The following is a 22038-nucleotide window of genomic DNA, read 5'->3' as shown; positions in this document are numbered from 1 at the left end:
TTTTTTATTTTTTATTTCACTGGCTTTTTCCATTTTATTTTCTTTCTCTTTTTATTTTTTTCTATTTTCCAAACATGTGCCAATTCTTTAAATACATGTAAAAATTCTTACCTGTATAAGATGTGCAATTTTTAGAAACACATTGGACATTTTTATTCAAATACACATTGAATATTTATCCTATCACATATTTAACATTTGCAAAATGTACATTGCACTTTTTTTAATACACGCTGAACATTTTTTAATACATGTTTGAACATGTTTTTACAATGTAATTAACATTAGAACGTGCGAACCTTTTTTTATGATTACAAATTATCTTTAATCGGCACAAACATTTTCTCTTTGTTATGATTTCATTTCTAAAATTGTGCGCACTATTTTTTACAGTTCACTACCAATTTTTTGAGAAATTTCATAAAACATAGTTTTAGATGCGCAATTATTTTTAAAAGTTGTGAACATTTCTTAAAATTATGTGAATACTTTTGATATTTTCGTACCTTTTTTTAGTAATGAAATATTTTTAAAGGTGCAAACATTTCTAAATGGCACGGTCATTTTTTTTAATATATGAACCATTTTGAAAATTCTGTGAACAAAATTTTACATTTCATGAAAATTGTTTTTATACACGGTGAAAGTTGTTAAAAATTGAAGCATAGTAATTTTTTAAACGTATATAGTTAGAATATTTTTTATATATAAAAAAGAAAAAGGAAAAATATGAAGTAAAAGAACAGAAAGGGGGATGTCGGTATATAACTACATGGTGTGTGTTAACGCCCATGCTCTGTCCCATTATGGCCTAGCCCATACCATCAGCAATTGGTGAGACCTAAACGCACCCGACTACACCCACTCTAGTATGTCCATCTTTCGTCTTGAATGTGCTATGCATCTGGAGGCATATATAGACGAAAAATTCAAATAGTGTTTGGGGCTACTGGAGCTTGGTTTTTAAAAATAATGGAAAAGCGCATTTTAGTATCTATATTTACCTGTAAATTTCCTTGAAAAAGTGATTATTGCAGGCTACACAGAAGGAGGAAACAAAATTATGTCGATATATATTTAAGTTACTATTTGTTCTTATAGATCCACACTCTTTATGTTGCGCAAAAAGGAGTAATATATTGATAAAATTTAACATGTACGTTGCAGACATCGTATGTGTAGAACATATTTCGAAAAAAAAGAGAATTATATGTTTTGTATTTCTGAAAAAATGGAGCTCCGACACACCCGAGTACGAAAACTACCTCGCTCCGTGGATGGACGTCTTGATGCAACTAACCAAGCTAGAGAAACCATCTTAGGAGTCTTTGTGCTTCCTCGATTTCTCCCTACTCTTTCAATCTATTGCATCTTTCTTTACTTGATAATTAAAGTGAGATTGATGGTCTGAAAAAGGACACATGAGGACCTGTGTTGCTTACATCCTATACTCTAACAGGTTTGTCTTCGTCCCCTTCCTTTTATTTTCCCCAAATGACTTTACACCACCTTCCACGTGTTGCTAAAACCTCTACTGGATCGATTGCTAGCCCTCTCTATTCTTCATGACATGTCGTTCCCACCACCACATTATCGCCATTTCCCTTGACTAGTTGCTGCCACCATTGGTGCCACCCCATGAACCCCGACCAAGCACTCCCCTAATCTTGACATTAACTCATTACGCCGGTGCCAAGACCCCCTTAAGTTTCATTCAACCTCCGATGCCTTCATTTTCCTCCTAGATACCTTAATAAAGTTAATTAGTTGCTCTAAAAACACACCATGAGGGCTTAGGGAACTACAATCTCTTCCTTACTTTCTTTTCAGAAGACTTCGGAGGGCCTTCTGCAGTGTCACACCTACTCACCCCATCAACGATCCCCTCTTTCTCCTTTGTGTCACACCGGCCACATGCCACGTTGGTAAATCTGATGCACTTGCACACACTAGCTAACAACGCCCCATTGCAGCAATCCTTGCAGCTTACGGAATGAGATTAGATGACAAAGTGTATTTATTATCTTGATGTCATTGAGAGTGATGTGGCACCTTTTGTGCATGAATTTCACACAACGATGATGCGAGTGTACCCACATCGGCCTATGGTCTTTGGACCACTCTTTGCCCCCTTTCACTTCCATACTGATCTTCCTTGGCCGGACCACTCATTTCATTCTCAAGCTCCGTGAGAAGAGATAAACCAATTCAAGATGTTTCGAATTTAGCCTTTACGTCATGTTCGTGCTTTAGGTTACTTCGTACTCCGTAAGCCGCAAGTGCGAGTTTAGTCATGCTCTTATCAACGTGAACGATTACCTTTCCGCCAAACCAGGACGAGAGCCAAGAGGGGCGATCATATTGTCCTTATTTCTCTACGCTACAACATTTTTGGCGTTATAGTTTGACTATCTCGATCTATTCTAAGTAGCACCCGAAAAAGCACGCGCTAAGTGGATATGTACCAAAGCTATATCTCCATAACCAGAGTTGACTACTCATTGGTAGTGAAAAATAAACAAGATAGACATGTTTACTAACACAACAAATACCCAACAGTTGGTTGCCACAAGACATTTTCACATTTTAACATATTGAGAGAATGAAAGATAGGAGTGGTTTATACCCTAAAGTCGGAAGGAAAAGCTTAACATGATAGATCAATGTGTTCCACTCTTGCTAGACAAACGTGGCTTAGATCACGAGTTTGAGACGCGCCCGGGGATGGGGGCATTTTGGTTGGGATTTCAAAACAAACACCCAGGACAAAAAAAGACTCATGTGCCCTCAAGAGCATCTTCTTTCACTTGCATTTATTTCTGAAGTTGCCTCAATAACTATCCAAGACTGCCTTGATCTTTCCATTTATTACTCAAGCGCGCTGAGGCAACTCTGAACTAAGCGTAGGGTATGTCTAGTAATTATGCTTCAAACCGTCCGGCGCCTTGAAGAATGATGGCACTATATCAGGGAAACATGAGCGACCAATGAGGATAGGAAAATGGGGGAAATATGTAGTAGAGAATCCTCCCTTCTTCTTTGCTTTCTTGCCTAAACCTTAAAACTCCAAAAGTAACCATTGAAACCTCATGGAAGCCGAGCTAAGAGATTCATTTTATTTATTACTTTGACTAAGTTATTCTAAAATATCAGAGCTAACAGACCATCTGATTGAATGTTTGAGACTCTCATAAGTATGGAAATAAAGTCTCTCCAGTCCTTTCCACAACTTATAAATTTCCTATCAAACCTAATTCCAGACAGAGTGAGTAGACCTTACTTTAATGTACGTGGTGTAAGATAATTAGAAACTCTTGATAGTATTTGGTATAATATCTTGTTCATTCCTAGGAGCAAAAAAGGAATGTCCTTTAGGGGCCTTTAGATACCAAGATTTTTGACATCTTGCTTTCATAGTTATGAATTGCATAATAGAAACAATTAGAAAATTGATTAGTAAGTCTTCCCTCATCCCTATTTGTATCATTTTGGGCCACTAGGCCACTACCCAGAACCATGTGAGAGCCATATTTTTAAAAATAAATTGTCAGACTATGTTAGAACTATGGATTCTTTAGATCTAGTATTGGTACGCCTGGTTATTTTCATTTGCTTATGCATGGCAAAGATTTGTCGAGCAATCACTACGACAAGAAATACTAAGTATATTTTGGTCAGGCAAAACCTAGATTTGAGATGCCACCCTACCTTACCGCTTGGCCATGTTGCCAAATCAGATCAAAAATCAAGCAAAATCCTATTCCACTTATTTTACTAATTACCTAGTATTTGTGGGATGGGATTATTAAACCCTTTTTATTTTTTTAGATCGCTGAATCCCTTTGTACTTATCCCTTCTAATAAATTCATTCCTATTATTTACTAGACCTAGTTTTATTCTCTTCGACTGATTGCATCTCAAAACGCACATTGCTTAAGTACCTTGTCCGCAAAATGTATTGAACAATATAGTAGGAAAGCATGAATTGAGAATATAAGTCGCGTAGTTCAAATGGCGGGTGCAATTGCTCATATTATAGGTCTTGGTGAAATACTATCAGGTGAATTAGCCGAATTTGTATAGGTCAGTTATTGCTCAAAAATTGGAATCCAAAAATATTAGGACTTTATTAATGGGCGATGGGTTGATGATACAAGAGGGAAGCTTTGTAAAAGCAACGGGAAGAATTTCTCAGATACCCGTGAGTGAGGTTTACTTGGGTAGTGTTGTAATGCTTTGGATAAACCTATTGATGGAAAAGGCGAAGTTATAGCTTCCGAATCTACCTTGTTACATCTCTTGTTATCGTCATCTTCCTCATGTGATTGAGACTTCTTCTAGCTCCATCACAATCCTCTCTATTCTTCGTGTCATGTTGTTCCCGCCGCCACATTGTCACCATTTACTCTGGCCAGTGATGCCACCCCATGCACCTTGCGGGTGATCACCTAAACCCCACATGAACTCATTACCTTTTGGTTTCGGTGGATGTCACCATCGACCCCATTAAGTCGGCATCAAGACCCCCCCCCTCCCGCGTAAGATTCATTCAAGCTCCCTCCTCCTCCTTATGTGTGATCCGTCGGCATGCGGGCAAGTCCACACGCTAAACCTTCAAAGATTAATTATATGAAAAAACAAATCCATTCTTTTGGTGGAGTCCACCAATAAAATAGAAGGATCGACTCAATTCCAAATCAAACACTTGAGTGTGAATTAGAATATCTGAAACATTTCCAAAAAAATATAAATAATCCTAATGTTGACCGATTTTTTCAACAACTTTGTTGTAAGTAAATTGCCTGAATTATGGATTTGGGCCAGTCGATTCGGGGGAGAAAGAAGTAGGCACATGGACCGCCGATGGCATCGCCGGGGTGAGAGGTAGCGGTAAGCGGGGGGCGGGGTGGCTAGGCTGGCCCGTGAGCGCCGGGGGCCGTGGGTGACAAAGGTAGGCGGTTCAGCCGATGGTCGCAGGCGGTTTGGGGGAAGAAGATGAGCATGCGAGAGTCGGAGGTTGAGGAAGGCCATCTTGCCGTTAACTTCCCATCAAAAGGTTCCAAACAATCGATTGACCCAATTTGTGTTTTCAGTCACCTAACTCGGCCCTTAGCCCGCCCCATTTTATAACTAAGCGTTTCATCAGACGGAGATCATGTGGCACGATGGTGTGCATGGTTTTTGTATTCTCCCCGGTCCCCGTTTCCGTAGGCAGCATGCATCCACCCACCATATGGTACTCCATGCATGCATGATCCTGCAACTAACACCGCAGCCGGCCGCGCGCTTCCAGTCAATCAGCTCATCATTCGGCGTAATCGTTGGACGCATTCATCACATGCTAATTGACCCAGCCATATGAAGTGCATAGTTTGTTATAGTATTTGTGAAGCACCCGTGGCAGGTGACACCCGGGAAAAGTCATGGAATTTCTATGTCGAGCACCTACAGACACAGAGGCATGGGTACGAACCACGACAACTAACAAATACTAGCACGGATGACAAGTATTTCCGGACGAAGAAAGTACTGGCACGGACGTCAGAGGGGCGATCGACGGGATATATGTTCCTTGCGATCGCCGGCAAACATGCCGCGATCCGATGCCTGCCCAAGCAACCGGGCCGGCATTTTCAGTCACGGGGTGAGGCTTGGCGCGCACGATCGATCTGCACCGACGCAGGTCACATCAATCAATCAGTCAGTCAGTCAATCAATTCGATCCCGTTTAAGTACTCGATATCTCACCATCGACCCCGCGACCGAACCAGAATGTTTGGTGGGCTCGTGCCCTTTGCTGCCGCCCGACGAGGCGACGAGCAGACCACGCCCTCTCCCACCAAGCATCCAGCAACTCGGCCTCATGATGGTCGTGGATCCATGGCGATCAGCCGCCCATCTCCCGCTGCTTCCGCCTGTCGATTCGTGTTTGGTCGACCACCAGAGGCAACGCACGCAACGCGTGAGAAGTAGCAAACAGAACAACAATGGCACGCAACATTCACGGGAAATGTACGTACGTACGATGAGATCTTTACAGGATTAACGGAGGAGAGAACTGATTCAGACTCAGGTCATCAGGTGCCAGCCACATGCATGCACGCTCCTTGTCATCACGGCACTGAAAACCACGCACGCGACGCATGTTTTCATCGGATCGGACGGCAACAACTCCCGAGGGCGGGTGCGTGCATGGGGGAGTTTACGGACTGTAGTTAACGTGTCAGTGCGTGCGTACGTGCAGCTAGCTGCTCGCCCGGGCGCTGTGGCCGGCAGGGGAGACAGCAGGACGCTTCTGCTTCTGCTTCAGCATCTGCGTGGGGTCGCCGGCGAAGAGCTCCTCCCATACGTCGGCGAAGGCGCGGAGGATGAGGTGGTGGTGGCGCGCCGAGTTGAGCGACAGGAACCGCTGCAGCAGCTCCCGCAGCTCCGCGCCGCCCGTGATCCCGTTCTCCACCACCATCTCCGCCATGGACCGCCGGAACTCGCCCAGCGGGTCCTCCGTCTCCGTCACCACCGCCACGCTCTCCTCCTCCAGCCGCCCGCGCCCGCCTCCCCACGCGTCCCGCCGGTGCCGCGGCGGCCCCGCGCTGCACCGGCACGCCTGCGCCACGCCGTCCTCCTCCCGGGCGCGGACGCCCAGCGCGCGCACGCCGCGCTCCAGCTCGCGGAGCTGGCCCAGGAGCGCGTCCACGCTCGGCGCGCCCTCGGCGTCCTGGCAGGCCGGCGCCGTCGGCTTCGCTGCCGGGGCTGGCTTCGCCGTTGCTGCGGCGCTCGACGACGACTTGGCCAGTGCCATCGTGGAGAGATTGTCTGCGACGACGGCCACCGACTTGGAGCCGCCGCAGCCAAAGATGAACCCACCCGCGCCGGCCTTTTTCCTCTTCTTGGGCTTGGCAGTCCCCACGCCGCCGCCGCGAGGTGTCGTCGCTTTCATGCCTTGATTCTCGAGCACAGTCAGTGTGCTGGCCGGGTACTTGGCTAGCGAGGAAGAGCTAAGGGAAGAAAAGGAACTAGTGCTCGGGCTTAAGAAGAGCCGGGTGGAGTGAAACCGAGCGCGCAGGAAGCTGCAGCAGCACTAGTGTCACACAATTCTTTTGTTGCGGGCACGTTGCACTCTAGTGGCGTGTGCAGAGTGCAGAGAGAGAGACACGCATATAGATCCAAGTAACTGGATTTCAATCGACTAAAAACTAGCAGTATCTGAGCACCAGCTGTTCGGTGGTCAGTGTCACTGTCTGGTAAGCCGACTGAATGCCACCAGCAGTAATAATTAGCACGAACCAGATGAAATGAAATGAAAGAAGAAAAAACGGCGTTTCCATCAGCGCACGGCGTGCCTTGCATGGTTGCCGAAACGACGGTGAGACGCATGCAGGCTAGCGTACGTGTTCCGGACGATCGAGTCTCCAAAAACTAAAACTCAGCGCGCACTGGCTGCGCCCGCTTGCGTTTCCTTGCGGTGATGTCCACCTCCATGAGAGGGACGTACCGTAGCCGTAGGCTTGCATCCGCAAGACAACTACAGGTCCACGCAAGCAAGGCCCAGAAACGAAGCTAGTCTAGCGAGCTACGACCGGGAAACCAACGGCAAAGCTAGCGTCTCCTGATCCACGACGCTTGCGTCCGTCCCGCGCTACCTGCAGCGGGCGGAACAGGGAGCAAGACGAGGGAAGCGCCAGCGGGCGAGGTGGCGGGAGATTTGGATCACGGTACGGGCCTGATTATACATAACCTATTTGATTTGTGGATCAGAGGAGAAGGGTCCTACTGTCGCTACAAACTAATACAGTACTACTACATCTACATGCCTTGGAAGAAACGCGGTGTGTGCTGGAACCGGACGCCACTTTGTTTGCTTGCTTGCTTGCTTGCTGTCCCATTCATTTCATCCGCATGTATGTGTCGATCCGTTGCGTCTCTCTCTCTCTCTCTCTCTCTCGTCGCTTCACTTCGGCATATATACCTCAACTTGCCATCGCACTACTCCTGGGGCCTGTTCTAGATTAAACGTACTCAAACTCTCAAAGCATGTGGCTAGTTCTACTAGTTAATTGAGCCGAGCTGCTCACATACATGAGACAGCAGGTGTGACAGATAAAAGGAAAAATCTAGCGAGAGAAAGGAAAAGGAGGGAGATCGATCGAGAACATGGTTGCTCTCCATTCGAGTGTGCTTCCGCCGGCCTGCATCTTTTGTGAGCCTGCCTTTTGACCCGGGCACAGGGATTGTATTCGATGAAACATCTACCGTGCCCTGCATCACAATCTGTCAGGGGAAAAGGTTGATAGGGAGATTGGAAACAAGACTAGTGGGCTGCTGCTGGTCGGTGCAATGCAGCAGTGGAGCGGAATCGGAAGTTTTTTTTTTTGAAATGTTGGCAGGAGAGCTGCCAAATTCATTGATTAGAAAGGAGTATTACAAATAAAACCCCCAAAGAAGGAATGCATCGTATAAAGACGAGTGCCAAAAAAGAAGAAATGGAAAAAGAGGTTGCACGGTTTATTAAGGAAAACCGAGCGAAAACCTAAACAGCGCCTAGTTAAACTAGGCCTAAAGCACCACCAAACACACAAAACGCCAGAAGGCCAACACCCGACTACACGCCTGGCCGGGCACTCGAGCGCCTATGCTGCTACCAGAGTACACTCCGAGAACCGTCGTACTAGTCCGGGCTGCCACAAGCATATCCACAAACCTCAACGGCACCGGATAGGAACGATATGTCCGATAGAGCGAAACATATGCCGCCCCGATCCCACGAGCATTACAGACATAACTTGTCTTGCGCTCCTAGCATGTGGAGGGTGCTCATGCTGCTCACCACCATCAGCGAGTGACCAATCCCAAATGGATGCACCACCAAAGACTCCCCCCTCACCACAACGTTGCCTGCTCCTGATCAACCACCCCACCACTAACCCTGGTGCTCTCTCACAAGACTTGACTCCAACGCAATGCTCCCAACAGAGTAATGACGCCACAGACGCCACCATCACACACGGTTTTCACCGGAAGACAAGAACTAATCAAGAAAGGTGTCAGATCCCCTCAATGGCACCTCCAACAAGGAAAACCACACCCAAAAAGCATCGTTCGCCATCAGCCCCGACCAATGTCGGGCATGACTTTCGTCCGGAGACACGAGCACCTACGCCAGGGAAGGCGTCTCCGACTCACCACCACCAGACCAGAGCCAGCACCTCTCACATGTAGATCACTGGCCAGGAGGAGCACCACCGATGGTGCAAGACTCAAAGCAAGGTTCGAAACCTGCACCAACGCAGACCACCACCCCGTCGGGAATCCCCACACATCCAGCTTGAAGATCAGTCACCAACCGAGCCTCCACCTGCACAAGCAGCAGACCGGCTGAAGAATAGCCAGATCCCTGCCTGGCACCACGCGCCGCGCCCCGAAGGTCGCCGGCACGTCACCCGGGAGATCCGCACCGGGGAAGCATCCCCCATGCGCCAAGCAAACAGGGCCGCCAAAGCCCAGATCGGACCTGGCCCTGCTACCCACGCGCCCACCTCGCGCCGGCGCACACGCGCCCCTCCACGCCGCCCCGTCGGGGCCACAGCCTCCTCCGGCAGGCCGCCCTGGCCACTGCACCTGCCCTCTCCTCCGGCCGCTCTGGCGACCGTGCCTGCCCTCTCCTCCGGCCGCCCATGGCCACAGCGCCGCCAAGAACGCAGCAGCCCCCAGATCCGCGCGGACTGACTCCCAGCAACCGCGCTAGCACCGCACGAACGCGGCTCCGCCCCAACGCCGCCAAGCACCATGGCCAGCAGCGCCTCAAGCCCGCTCTCCCGCCAGATCGAGCCGTCCCGCGCCGCTCTACCTGTGCGAGAGGAACCTGCGTCCCCGCCGCCGCCGACGCTGCACGGGCTTTGCCCGGCGGCGCTCACCGGCGGCGCTCACCGGCGGCAGCGAGGGGAGAAGGTGCGGAGGGAACTGCCCGGCGGCGGCTAGGGTTTTCTCTCCCGGGCCGCTCACGGGAGCGTTATCTGTTGGGTGGTGGCGCCCTGCTGAATCGGAAGTCTCAATCATGCCTCTGCATATGCTTGTGTCTGCCTAGTTCCTGCAGTAGGTGCTGCTCAGAGTATGTTAAAAGGAACAAGTCCTGCTTTTCTTTTAGGGTCGGAACAAGTTCTGCTTACACTGTTTTTTCGGGCCAGGGCCCAAGAGGCCTTCGCCTCTCTCTCTCTCTCTCTGGAGCAACTAGTTGGTGAGCAAGGAGACTCACAACAATCAGTGTCATTTGGCGCGCTCTGAGCCGCCCACCACATGTCGCGTTCTGGGCGCTTCCTTCGATTTTGTTTCTTTTATTTTCCAACAAGCGTTTTCGGCTTTTTAAATGTTTTTTTAGTTTTTTCGACGTTTTGATTTTCCATCGGTCTTCCTTAACTTTTGGGCCAAAGAAATTTTTTGCGCAAAAAGAAGTGTTTTTTTTGCTTCCGTGAGAGGCACAATTTTGCTTTTGAGAGAGGCATAAGCCATGCCTCTTGGAAATAAAAAAAAACATGTTTTCTGTTTTCTTTCTTCAGCCAGAGGCACGGTTTTGCTTTCGTGAGAGGCATGATCGTGCCTCCCGGAAATGGAAAAAATTGTTTTCTTTTTTTTTCTTTCATTAGAGGTACGGTTTTGCTTTCGCGAGAGACACGACCGTGCCTCACGGAAACGAAAAAAACCGGTTTTCTGTTCTTTTTTCCTTCCGCGAGAGGCATAGTTTTGCTTCCGCGAGAGGCATGGCCGTGTCTCTCGGAAATGGAAAAAAAATGTTTTTTGTTTTTTTTTCTTTCATTAGAGGCACGGTTTTGTTTCCGCGATAGGCACGACCGTGCCTCTCGGAAACGGAAAAAATTGGTTTTCTGTTCTTTTTCCTTTCGTGAGAGGCACGGTTTTGCTTCCGCGAGAGGCATGGTTATGCTTTTGTGAGAGGCACAGCCGTGCCTCTCGGAAACGGAAAAAAAAATGTGTTTTTTTTCGTGAGAGGCACGGCCGTGCCTCTTTTGGAAAGGCAAAAAACCATGCTCCCGGTTCGATTTTTTCGTCCGGTTTTTGTGAAAAAATAAGTTCGGTCAAACCTATCGACATGGGATCTAGTTTTGAAGATCTCGACGTGAGGAATCCAATGGTGAAACTATTTGAGATTTGGACGCACGGTTTAAAAGATAAAACATTTTGAATAAACAGATCTACAAAAAAGGGAAAACTTACAAGTTGTGACAAGTGATGTTCATGCAGCATGCCACCGGTCACAACCTGAAAGATGGAAGTGATCTTTGTGAGGAGTACTCCGTAATTAGTGATCTCTCTCTAGGGCTATTTCTCACCCATTGCGAGATAAGAATTCGGTCTCGCATCTGGCGCAGCGCTACTGGGCCGGCCTGTACTATAGCTATCGTCCGAGTTCTTTTCTCTGTGGCTTTGTTTATCGGTTTTCACTGTTTTCGGCACTTTATGTGGTTTTTCTTTGGTTTTTCTTTTTTTCTTTTCCATTTTTCAGTTTTCTTGGGTTCCCTTTTTGGTTTTCTTTGGTTCTTTTGGACTTTCAGTTTTACTTTTTATTTCTTTTTGTCTCAACAAATGTCTGCTTTTTCATATACATGGTTTTCTTATACATCATGAACATATTTTTATACGCGTTTAACATTTTTTAAATATATGTTTTCATGTTTACTTTTTGAATAGACATTTTATATTTTTCTGAAAGTGCTATTGTGAGCTTGAGCACACAGTCACTGGAACTCGGATGAATAGTAAATTCGGAATGAAGAGTGAAAATATTCAAAGATTTCTGATTTTTTTTCAATAAACATTCAAGTTTTTCAACACCCGTGCAAAATTCCGCAATAGAATCACACTTTGTGGAGGTGTGGACAAAATACAAAATCGATGCTCCAAATTACCTCCAAAACATTATATTTGCACGCACATAAAAAACAACAATGATTTTAAATCTGTTTACTAGCTTTTTGGATTAAACTATCCATCCGAGTTCTTGTGAGCTCAAGCTCATATAGTCCATGTCCTATGTTTTCTTTCTTCTATCATTCTTCTTCTATAAATAAGGTTTTGCTAACGGCTGTTGTCAAATAATGGCATTGGCATCTTGATTAGACTGGCTTTTCAGGGCTACGGCCTCTATTAGCGTGTTCGGTCTTAAACTCCGACGGATGAACTCGAGGGAGTCTGATGGGAGCTTGCATGTCCATGTCCTCCTATGTTTTCAAATATCTTATATAGTCCATGTCCTATGTTTTCATTGGCATCTTTGCGACAGTCAGTGGCGGAGGCAAGGGGGTGGCCAGCCAGGGCCCGGGCCCTCCCCAACATCCTAATTTCCTTTGTATTATGCATATGAACAGTGACATTTTTTTACTGTTGCCTGCAACCGGTCCTTCCTAACATCAGATTATACGCATTCCTGCCTCCGCAACTGGCGACAGTAGGAGTCTAATAGGAGATCGAGGAAGCAGCATGAGTAGTAGGCAGCTCGCCGGACGATTCCAAACTCCGACGGGTGGGTGAACTCTCGTTCTCTCTCACAAATCATGACCTCTCACTCTTCAGGATAATAGCTTGGAGATCGGATGAGATCGGTGGACACTGTAATTTTGATGGTAGCATTGCCACGTAAGTAATACTCCCACTGTCTCAAAATATAAGTTTTTTTCTAAGTCTTGTATTTTGAGACAGGGAGAGTAGTACAAAAAAATTTCCTGAAGAAAAAAAACTAGGCCTAGGTCATTTTTTCCCCTAATATGTTGCACGGATCGACTGGTCGAACCATCGAATCAATGGAGATTGGAGCAAGCTCGTGTGGTCGGTTGAGGAACAGAGTCTGCTTCCTCTGCGAACCCCGCGCCGCCCTTCCGTCCAGCTCGCCGCTTTCCACCAAGCTGCACCGCCCCCGTCGACCTCGTATCTGCGCCGCACCCCCTCTGGGGCCTCCTCTTCGACGCACCGTGTCCTCATTCTCCGGGACGCGCCGCCCCCCTCGCCTCCGCCCGGACCGCGCGGCGCCGCCTCCCCGTCTCCGCCCGCCACTGCCTGAGCAGCTCCGCGCGGCGGCAAGACCTCGCCCAAGCCGGCCGCACCAACCCTCGAGGCAGCTTACAGGGGCACCGCACATAGACAACCCCAAACCCCGGCTTGGCGCCCCCACATCTCGCTGGATTGGCTGGCCCCCTCTCTTCTGACATGATCTCCTCCTCGCTCCTCTCGCGCCCCCGCCTCGGCCCTCTCCCGGCATCCGCCGCGGCCTCTCCCTGCCGCGCCCGCCTCGCGGTCGGCGGGCTCGCGGCCGGCGTGCGGTGCCAGGCGCAGGCCGGCGACATGGACCCGCACTACATGCGGCGCTGCGTCGAGCTGGCGCGGACGGCGGCTGGGCGCACCAGCCCTAACCCCATGGTGGGCTGCGTCATCGTCCGGGAAGGAGAGGTCGTCGGCGAGGGATTCCACCCCAAAGCCGGCCAGCCCCACGCCGAGGTCACCTCTCTCTCCCACTTCTTCTCAATTTGATGTTCACTCTCTTAGACAAAGAAAGATTGTGCAAGTGTGGGGATTTAGCAGCTATCTCATCTGTCAAATCTTTTAAAATACAGATCATGGAATGGCTTCCCCTAATCTTTGAGTAAACAGTCCCCTAATCTTGGTGTGGTCATGCTAGTAACAGGGCCTTTGATAGCAGTTCCCAATCTTCATATCATCCCTAATTTCACTAACATATTTACTGCACTTAGTAAAAAGCAGGGCTACATTAATCAGTACTGTTCCAATACTGGCTGCATTATGCCATAAATTGTTCATTTCTAGCTGTCTGGCAGGTCATACTTCTAACACCAAACAAATGTTTAGGAAATACTATCACTTGTAGCCAGTATGTCAACAGTATGCGGTGGTTTTCATTCTCATACACAACAAATATGATCTCAGCTTATGCTTTTACGAAGAAATAACAGTTAACATTGTAGTATTAGGCTATTAGCTACAGGTAAGAGCGCATATGTTTTCTGCTTGCTTAAGAACTTAGGCCACTAAAGTATAATAGTACTGTTGATAATATCATAAGCTCATAGCCTTAGTATAACAGTTGCTAATATGTGGCTTCGTGTGCAGGTATTTGCTTTGAGAGATGCAGGGGATTTAGCAGAGAATGCAACGGCTTATGTCAGTTTGGAGCCCTGCAACCACTACGGGAGAACCCCTCCCTGCACTGAAGCACTCATCAAAGCCAAAGTTAAGGAGGTTGTGGTGGGGATGACTGACCCAAATCCTATTGTAGCATCCAAAGGGATTGAAAAACTCAGAAACGCCGGGATAGATGTAAGGGTTGGCGTGGAGGAAGCATTATGTCTCAGATTAAATGAGGCTTACATTCATCGCATGCTTACTGGGAAGGCCTTTTCAACTTTGAGGTAAATAGTGAACTACAGGTATCTTGCTAGAATTCTAGACTGGTAATATCAGCACACACATTTTTGCCACTTTTTAAATATAGGAATAGGTTCATTTTTAAATATAAGTTGCACAGTATGTTCAAACTTTGTGTTTTAAATCTGTGGTTAGGAAAACGTAGTACACTCATTGCTTCAGCTACTTTGGTGTAGTGATATTTGTATTTTGTACCGTTGCATGCCATTTTCTTTAGTCCTTTTCGTCTGAATATAGTGTGTGACGCTGCTGCTGATGTTTATCTGTTCTCACTGAAGCAGAACTACACTCTCGATGAACGGAATTGTTATAAATAAAATTGGGAGCGGAGCTGATCAACCAGGAGGATACTACTCGCAATTAGCGAAAGAATACGACGGAGTTATAATTTCAAGCGACATGGCCAAGGCGACTACCTTACCAATATCACGCGAGGCTGGCGCAAAGCAGCCTCCTTACATCATCATAGCGCAGGAAGAAGGTTCCAAATTACACATCCCGTTTCTCGACGAGGAGTCTGCATCTAGCGCCATAGTCCTGGCCGATAGTCCCGTCACTGTGGAGCCATCGGGAGTCAGCGTTTCTGTCCTCGATCAGATGAACCTGGAGTCCGTCCTTCAACTTCTCGCAGATCGAGGGTTATGTAGTGTCCTGGTGGATTTCATAGATGACGGGGCTGGCCTAGTGTCGCTGCTGAAGAATTTTCAGGAGGACAAGCTGGTGCAGAAGGTTGTTGTGGAGCTCTCTCCTGTCTGGATGGTGAGCCCAGGGCTGAGCGACCTGGCGTTTGGTGGCAGCCAGTCGTTTCCACTGAAGAATGTGGAGCACAAGGAGGTGAATAGAACTTTGCTGCTTGAGGGATATTTGTAGCATCTTATCTTTTCTGTCTGATGAGGATTTGTGGCCTCCTGTTGTAAACACCCATCCATGTAAACTTGAGCCTGAACCTGCATTCATGCGGAGCTGAATTCATTTTCTTTTGTTCTTCCATGGACAAATAGTTCTTGTAAGGTAAATCCAGCTTTTTTTGTTCTCGGTCCTGCTTGTGAAAATTATTGTGAGTAACAATTGTTGTTCTCGGTCCTGCTTGTGGAAATTATTGTGAGTACAATTGCGGGCTTGTGGCACTTGTGAGTGCAATGACAGATTGTGCAGTTTTGTTTGTATTTATTTATTTATTCCATCTTACATAAAATGTTCTATTTTTCCATCTGCTATGGGATATCTGGAAATGTTAAAATGTTCTTTCATGGACAAATGGTTCTTGTAAGTTGTAAGGTAGATCCAGCTTTTCTTGGCTGGTGGGTTGGGGATACTACAATCCCTCTAACCATCCAACCACAAGTTGATTCGCAAAAAAGACAGTTAAACAATAGAAATTAAGCATGTTGATGCATAGTTCAAAAAAAGGGAAGATAGCGGAGAAAGTTAAAGAGGACATTGACTATCTGTGTTTAAGTTGCTTGCATTTTGATTATAACTACAAAGTTAGTTTATTCTTGACAAAATATTAACTCGTGGCGCTGCGGTGGAGTAAGAAGAGGAGATGGAAGCAGGCAGGCCTACTATAAGGGGTAATCGAGGGGTTCTTCACAAAGTTGGCACCGTGGGCGAATAGCGAGTAGTCAGCCAAGATTTGTTATTGGGGTGGAGGTTGGCACCTGGCCACCTGTAATTAATTTGTAACAAAATCGTGGAGGAAGTCTTCCCTATCCTCTTTAATATATGATACACACACTTGTGCGTATTCGAGAAAAGAAAAAAAATGAATGCCGGAGATGATAAAAACTAGAGGGCGATCCAGACAACGAGGCATGTGGAATTAGGTGATCTTTGTCTGCAGGTTTGGCTCAAGTGCTGCAATAGTGATAAAAGAAAGATTCATGGATTATTTGTTGTAAACAAATATTTCTTCTATTTTGGGTGGCTATGTATCTAGTTGAATGTGCCAAGTGAAGTTTCAACACTCTTCAGCGAAATGAAATTTGAAGGAGAAGAGTATGGCTATTGAACGATCCAATTTTCATGGACTAAGATCATCTACAACCGGATTCTCAAAATTGACCGGGCGGACACAGGATCACTAAGTGGACAGGAGAGAGAGGAAAATAATTGACCCAATCAGACCCCTCAAAGCCTCCTTAATGTCCGTATTGTCCGAGACCCCTTCATATTACCCTCATGTATGAGATGAGTATGAGAAGTGTCCGGTAAGTGGTCCTGCGTTCACCACATAGAATTTGACCCATCACAAAGCATTTTTTCTTTATTATTTATTTTATTTCTCTCTTCTTCTTCAACAATCACATGCATGTAACCAAACATATAGAAAAAATTTGAGGAACATGGTTGCATGGACAGACAAATGGAAAAGACTCATGCTCTAATGAACATGGATTTTGAGGAAAGGCCATCATGGGTAGCTTTATTGATTAATGCATAAAGATACATCGTCTATGAGCTTGCTCACCAAAAAATCTGGAGGCTCGTCAGTCCAACTAGAAGAAAGTTTATTACAATAACTAAAATTAGCTAGCACATGCGCCGCTTGATTTGCTGATCGAAAACAATGCTTAAAGTTGACCTTCCCAATCAAGATAGAGATGTCCACACATTCTGCGAATATCGCTGCCGCCGCGTCCCACCAAGTATTCTGACCGGAGCATCAGTTGATCACCGTTAGAGAGTCAGATTCCGCTTCAACTCGCTGAAACCCTAGGCTATTTGCCAAATTCAGTCCGTCCCTCATCGCCATTGCCTCTGATGTCATTGCGTCCGCTGCATATGGGATAAGCTTACATTGAGCTGCAAGGAAAATACTTCGTTCATCTCTAATAATTGCTGCCGTAGCTCTAACTCCTTGCTCCGCAAAAAAGGTCGCGTCCACATTAAGTTTGATGAACTTTGGGTCTGGCTTCAACCATCTTTCCTCTTCTGTCACAACTATCTTCGCCATGGCTCGTTGATAGTTGCTTGTAATTGCCAAGACCGACAAAGTCCATTTTACCATCGGCGGGCAACTCTCATTATGTGTTATCAGGCGGCGTGTCCACCAAAGGTACCAACATCCCACCACTACGACATGTTTAATCTCCAATGTCGGCATTAGAGGTAGTGGTGTTTGATCAATAGACAAGATATACTCCATAATAACTGACCCAGATCTATCAACATTTGTTGCGGTGTTGATGAAATCTGTCAATTCAAGTCGGCTCCACATACCTCTTGAGTGAATACACATGAAGAATAGATGGCGAATATCTTCAGAGCTCTTGTGGCAAATTGGGCACCCTCCAATTGCCCCAACGTGTTTATTAGCGAGTATACCTTTTAGGGGCAGAATTCCGTGCAGTTAAACAGACAAAGCAACAATAAACAGTTAACAAGTTACGAGTTTGACATGTTCTTCATTCCCGGCAAATGGGCCTTGTATCTGAGAAAGGCCCAGAACAATTTGGGACAGTGTGACCCATCCGTGCTCACTGGGCACACCGGGCCCTCGGCAGCACCCGTCACTCCTAGCCACGGCGATGGTGACGGTTGCAGACAATAGAATTTCGCTGGCGCCGGGCGTCCGTCCGTGCTCGGAGAAGAAGGCGAGTGCGATGGCAGCAAACGTGGCGCTGCCCTCCACCTCCGCCTCCTCGGTCCTCCGTCGCCGCCTCCCTCCTCGCCGCTCCGCCTGCCCCCGCAGAGCAGCCTCCAGGCTATCCATCGGTACGTGCTCCTCTACTTCTCTCAAAACTCAATCCAACTTCTTATTTTCACCTCGCCGCCGTACGACCTGCGCTGAAGCTTACTTCCGCCGTGCTCCTGGCTGTGTCGATGGTCTTCAGCAGCGAGGCGAGGGCAGGCCATGGCCAACCCCAATATGAAATGCTGGCCGTTTAAATTTAGATAGGGTTTGAGGTGCTCTGGCAGCCATGACCTGCAATAGCTGTGACTCTGTCTGTGTGGGTACCAGCTTCAATTTCCAGGCCCAATTCATGGCATTTCCATGGCTGTAGCTGTGGCTATGGATGCTACTACTATATGTTTTTATGTGTCATTTTGATCCTGTCTCGTGCAATTGGGCAGTGGCTGCGATGAGCGACGACCCACTCAAGGAGTGGATCCTCGCAGAGGGGAAGGCCACCCAGATCACAGGGACCAGCTCCATTGGGGGCGGCTGCATCAACGCCGCCCAACGCTACGACACCGATGCTGGCTCCTTTTTTGTGAAGACCAGCAGGTGTGCTAGAACCAATTTATGTTCAGAATTAACTCATCATAAAGTGGAGTAGCGCAAGTAGTGATGTTGGTGGCAACAATGGAATGGAAACGTATTGCTGTATGCCAAGCGCATTGGTCCAGCTATGTTTAAAGGGGAGGCTCTGGGCTTGAAGGCGATGTATGACACCAAGTCAATCCATGTCCCTTTGCCGTACAAGGTCAGCGAAAACTCAGACTCAAGAACATGTATAAACTAGTAGGAGTACAAGATAATCATAACTATCGTTCATGACTGAAACTGCACTACACCATAGTTGCAGAGCTAGATACTTATTGTGATTGGTATACATACTCTTATTTCAGTTATATTCATCTGAAGGTCATTGGCTGCTTCTTATCTAGCAACTAATAGTTAGCATCTTAGCAGAGATGTTGTGAACTATCTTTATTTTCACTACCTGACACCTTGCCTACAGCCGCCTGTTCTTCTTCACTTCATTTCTTACTTTGTGTCCCTTTTTATTACAGGTTGGTTCATTACCAACTGGTGGTTCTTTTATCATCATGGAGTATATTCAATTTGGTCGTTCTAGGGGTGACCAGGTAACCTTGTCCAGAAACCCCTTTCGTTCAAAGAAAAAGGTAACTTGTAGCTTTTGTTGCAAGTTTTTATGTAAATCATGCATCATTAACAAACAACTTATTGTCAGACAGCTCTAGGAAGAAAGCTGGCTGAAATGCATAAAGCTGCAAAATCTGACAAGGGCTATGGTTTCTATGTTGAAAATACTATTGGAAGGTAAAATTAAGCGCTCGGTATTCTAAAACTGAACTTATCCCTTTATTATGAAGTCCATCTCCAGTGGTGTGGCTTGCAACTCATGTTTGCTTTGAAATATTGTTCTTTTTAACCCACCAATGTTCCTGATGTAACACTCCACAAATCAACACTTGGACTGCTGACTGGATTGAGTTTTACTCAAAGCATAGACTGGGATACCAGTTGAAGTTGATATCACAGCGGTTCGGAGATTCAGCCATATATGAAAAAGGTACATAAGAAAGGAGAAGAAATGTGGAATTTGACCTATATGTTCCCATTCCTTCTGATGGACACATCATTAACTGACTGCTAGGCATTTTTCTCTTGATTGCAAGTTCGTAGTAGTTCAAGTTTTTCATGCAAGTTCCTCTTGTGCAGGTCAGCAATTGATTGAGAAAATGCATCCACTGTTTGACGGTGCTGTTATTGAACCATGCCTGCTTCATGGAGATTTATGGAGTGGAAATATAAGCGCTGATACCAATGGAGATCCTGTAATATTGGATCCAGCATGCTACTGTATGTAAAATTCACTATTTCTTGCCCTAATTCCAGAATCACAATCATTGTATGCAATATGTTGATTCATTTTTTATAAGAAAATTGTCGATCAACATACACACGAACCAAGTGGTTATTAATTTGTTTGGAATCACTGACTTTCTTGCACAGTTTTGTTAGAACCCGTAGATAATCGTTGAAGAAACGTCACCATTGTTCTTTAACTGCAGATGGACACAATGAAGCAGAGTTTGGGATGTCCTGGTGTGCTGGATTCGGAGGGGAATTCTACCGCTCCTATTTCGAGGTATCTGATACTCATTTTGTTCCACTACATGTTTCGTAATAAAACAAGATAGTAGAATTTGTGTATCACTCCCATAAAATGCAGCCCCTCACCTCAAGCTGTACTTGTTGAATTCATCTGCATATTTTCCAACACAGCTCGCTGACTGCCTGACTGCTTGTCATTCTCTCTTCCTATTTAACTATATCACGTCTTGTGCCGGGTGGGCCTCTCAATTTACTGTCCTGATGGAAAAGTTAAATGTAAGATACTGAACTGTTATTCAGGTGATGCCAAAGCAGCCAGGCTTTGAGAAGAGGAGGGACCTGTATCTCCTATACCACTACCTGAATCACTACAACCTTTTCGGCTCTGGGTACCGCTCCTCGGCTATGTCCATAATCGAAGACTGCCTGCAGATGCTGAAGGCGTAGCCTCGTCTTCTCTGAGAACAAGAATTTTCCAACCTCTGCTTCTCAGTGAATTCTGTTAACGAACAATGCATGTATAAATGCCATGTTCTATGTGTACCCCTTGATATGTTGTGGATTCGCAGTGAAATCCTTACATTCTGTTGTAAAATCATTACCAACTAAAACTTCCTTATATGATTACATCTGTAAATATATATCAGTAATAATCCATCACTGTGTTCCTGGCGCACAAATGGGTGTGACACAAAAATAGTGTATCCATCCCTCCCCTTTCATCTTTCCTGTGGTGGACTACAGACGCAGCCATTCCATAGATTCAGCTCCACGGATTCCATAGATTCAGCTCCACGGAGGTAGAGTGTTCAGGGCAGCTCCACACGCTTCGACCGTGGAGTTGGGAGCTGGAGCCTTCCCCAACAGGCCCTCAGACAGTGTAATGAGGACAGAAGTGAAATATGTATACTCTTGTGAAGGAATCTTTTGTTACAGCAGCAATCAATGAAGAGAATCATGTCTTTTGTGAAAAAGCCTCATCTACATCAAAACTTCTTTTCTGTTGAACCCTAGATTCAAGTAAAGAGAAGGGGTATATGCTGAGAGGAAGAGTTGAAGACTTACGTTAGGTGAACAGTTTGCGCCAGTGGGATCATAATCTTTTTTTTTCAGGAAAACGCAAGAAGGGCTTGCATTTCATTGCTTTGGAAAGGAAGGGAGTCTTGGTTACAATCCTCCTAGGAGGGAATTACAGTGTCTGGGGGCATATCAGTGCACGTGCCAGGTTTGCGGCAAGATGGCATGAAGCCCTAGGGCGCCGGCTCTGGCCCAAAGGGCGGCCTCATCTTTGATCTTCGTGAGCAGGTCGGACGTCGAGGGTTGACCTCTGTTGAAGACGCAATCGTTGCGGTGCTTCCATATCATCCATGGGACGAGGTGGGTCATGGAGGCGAGGCCCTTGCGCATGGGCATTGGGGTGTCATGTCGCGCGTGCGCCACCAATCATTGAGGGAGATTTCTCGGTCGGGCGGGGTGCAGGGGATCATAATCTTAGCCAGCATCTTGGTCAATTAGTCCGCAGTGACATATAAATCGTGTGAACAAGCAAGTACTGCGTGGCCAGCTGAGACACTTTTCTTGAAGTACATGATCATGCCATCTACATTTCATTCGTGAAAAAAGACTTAATTCAACCAAGGGATCTTATGATCGTGAATAGGACGAAGGTTACTTCTATGTTTATATAGTTCCATCCACTGGTTGTATGAAAGTAGTGATTCCTAATACAAAAGGGCAATGAATTGATTGCATATTTCCTAGAGAACCTTACCATTCCGATTTTGTC

The 22038-nt window shown here is 46.4% G+C and overlaps 3 protein-coding genes across 4 annotated transcripts; 2 read left to right on the top strand and 1 right to left on the bottom strand.

The window, feature by feature from the left end:
* Positions 1–5971: 5971 nt before the first annotated feature.
* LOC147973623 (uncharacterized) lies at positions 5972–7161 on the bottom strand. The gene has a single exon (XM_087525055.1). The coding sequence runs from the start codon at positions 6936–6938 to the stop codon at positions 6246–6248; it is 693 nt and encodes a 230-aa protein (XP_087381181.1). The 5' UTR covers positions 6939–7161; the 3' UTR covers positions 5972–6245.
* Positions 7162–12744: 5583 nt separating this feature from the next.
* On the top strand, positions 12745–15478 carry LOC125527543 (riboflavin biosynthesis protein PYRD, chloroplastic-like). 2 transcript variants are annotated; one of them, XM_087522161.1, is made up of 3 exons: positions 12745–13498; positions 14129–14427; positions 14722–15478. In XM_087522161.1, the coding sequence occupies exons 1-3, from the start codon at positions 13211–13213 to the stop codon at positions 15311–15313; spliced, it is 1179 nt and encodes a 392-aa protein (XP_087378287.1). In that variant the 5' UTR covers positions 12745–13210; the 3' UTR covers positions 15314–15478. The 2 variants fall into 2 exon arrangements, with proteins under 2 accessions (XP_087378287.1, XP_087378288.1); XM_087522162.1 differs by having other exon boundaries at positions 12747–13498; positions 14725–15478.
* A 2470-nt stretch (positions 15479–17948) lies between these two features.
* On the top strand, positions 17949–20907 carry LOC125527542 (protein-ribulosamine 3-kinase, chloroplastic). Its single transcript, XM_087525054.1, has 9 exons — positions 17949–18160; positions 18521–18675; positions 18784–18873; positions 19184–19297; positions 19366–19454; positions 19589–19707; positions 19857–19997; positions 20210–20286; positions 20553–20907. Exons 1-9 carry the CDS (start codon positions 17974–17976, stop codon positions 20697–20699), a joined length of 1119 nt encoding a protein of 372 aa, XP_087381180.1. The 5' UTR covers positions 17949–17973; the 3' UTR covers positions 20700–20907.
* The last annotated feature ends 1131 nt before the right edge of the window (positions 20908–22038 follow it).

Source organism: Triticum urartu, chromosome 5A (assembly GCF_056163025.1).
Source record: "Triticum urartu cultivar PI428250 chromosome 5A, HENAU_Tu73, whole genome shotgun sequence".
Classification (NCBI taxonomy): domain Eukaryota; kingdom Viridiplantae; phylum Streptophyta; class Magnoliopsida; order Poales; family Poaceae; genus Triticum; species Triticum urartu.
Note: the sequence above shows the minus strand (reverse complement) of the source record. Positions and strands in the feature narration are given on the sequence as shown.

Coding starts and splice junctions, on each gene's coding strand:
- LOC125527543 (XM_087522161.1), top strand. CDS start 13,211: ATGATCTCCTCCTCGCTCCTCTCGCGCCCCCGCCTCGGCCCTCTCCCG. Junction 13,499..14,128: donor CCGGCCAGCCCCACGCCGAG/GTCACCTCTCTC, acceptor CTTCGTGTGCAG/GTATTTGCTTTGAGAGATGC. Junction 14,428..14,721: donor AAGGCCTTTTCAACTTTGAG/GTAAATAGTGAA, acceptor TTCTCACTGAAG/CAGAACTACACTCTCGATGA.
- LOC147973623 (XM_087525055.1), bottom strand. CDS start 6,938: ATGAAAGCGACGACACCTCGCGGCGGCGGCGTGGGGACTGCCAAGCCC.
- LOC125527542 (XM_087525054.1), top strand. CDS start 17,974: ATGGTGACGGTTGCAGACAATAGAATTTCGCTGGCGCCGGGCGTCCGT. Junction 18,161..18,520: donor AGCCTCCAGGCTATCCATCG/GTACGTGCTCCT, acceptor GCAATTGGGCAG/TGGCTGCGATGAGCGACGAC. Junction 19,455..19,588: donor GTTGAAAATACTATTGGAAG/GTAAAATTAAGC, acceptor TTCCTGATGTAA/CACTCCACAAATCAACACTT.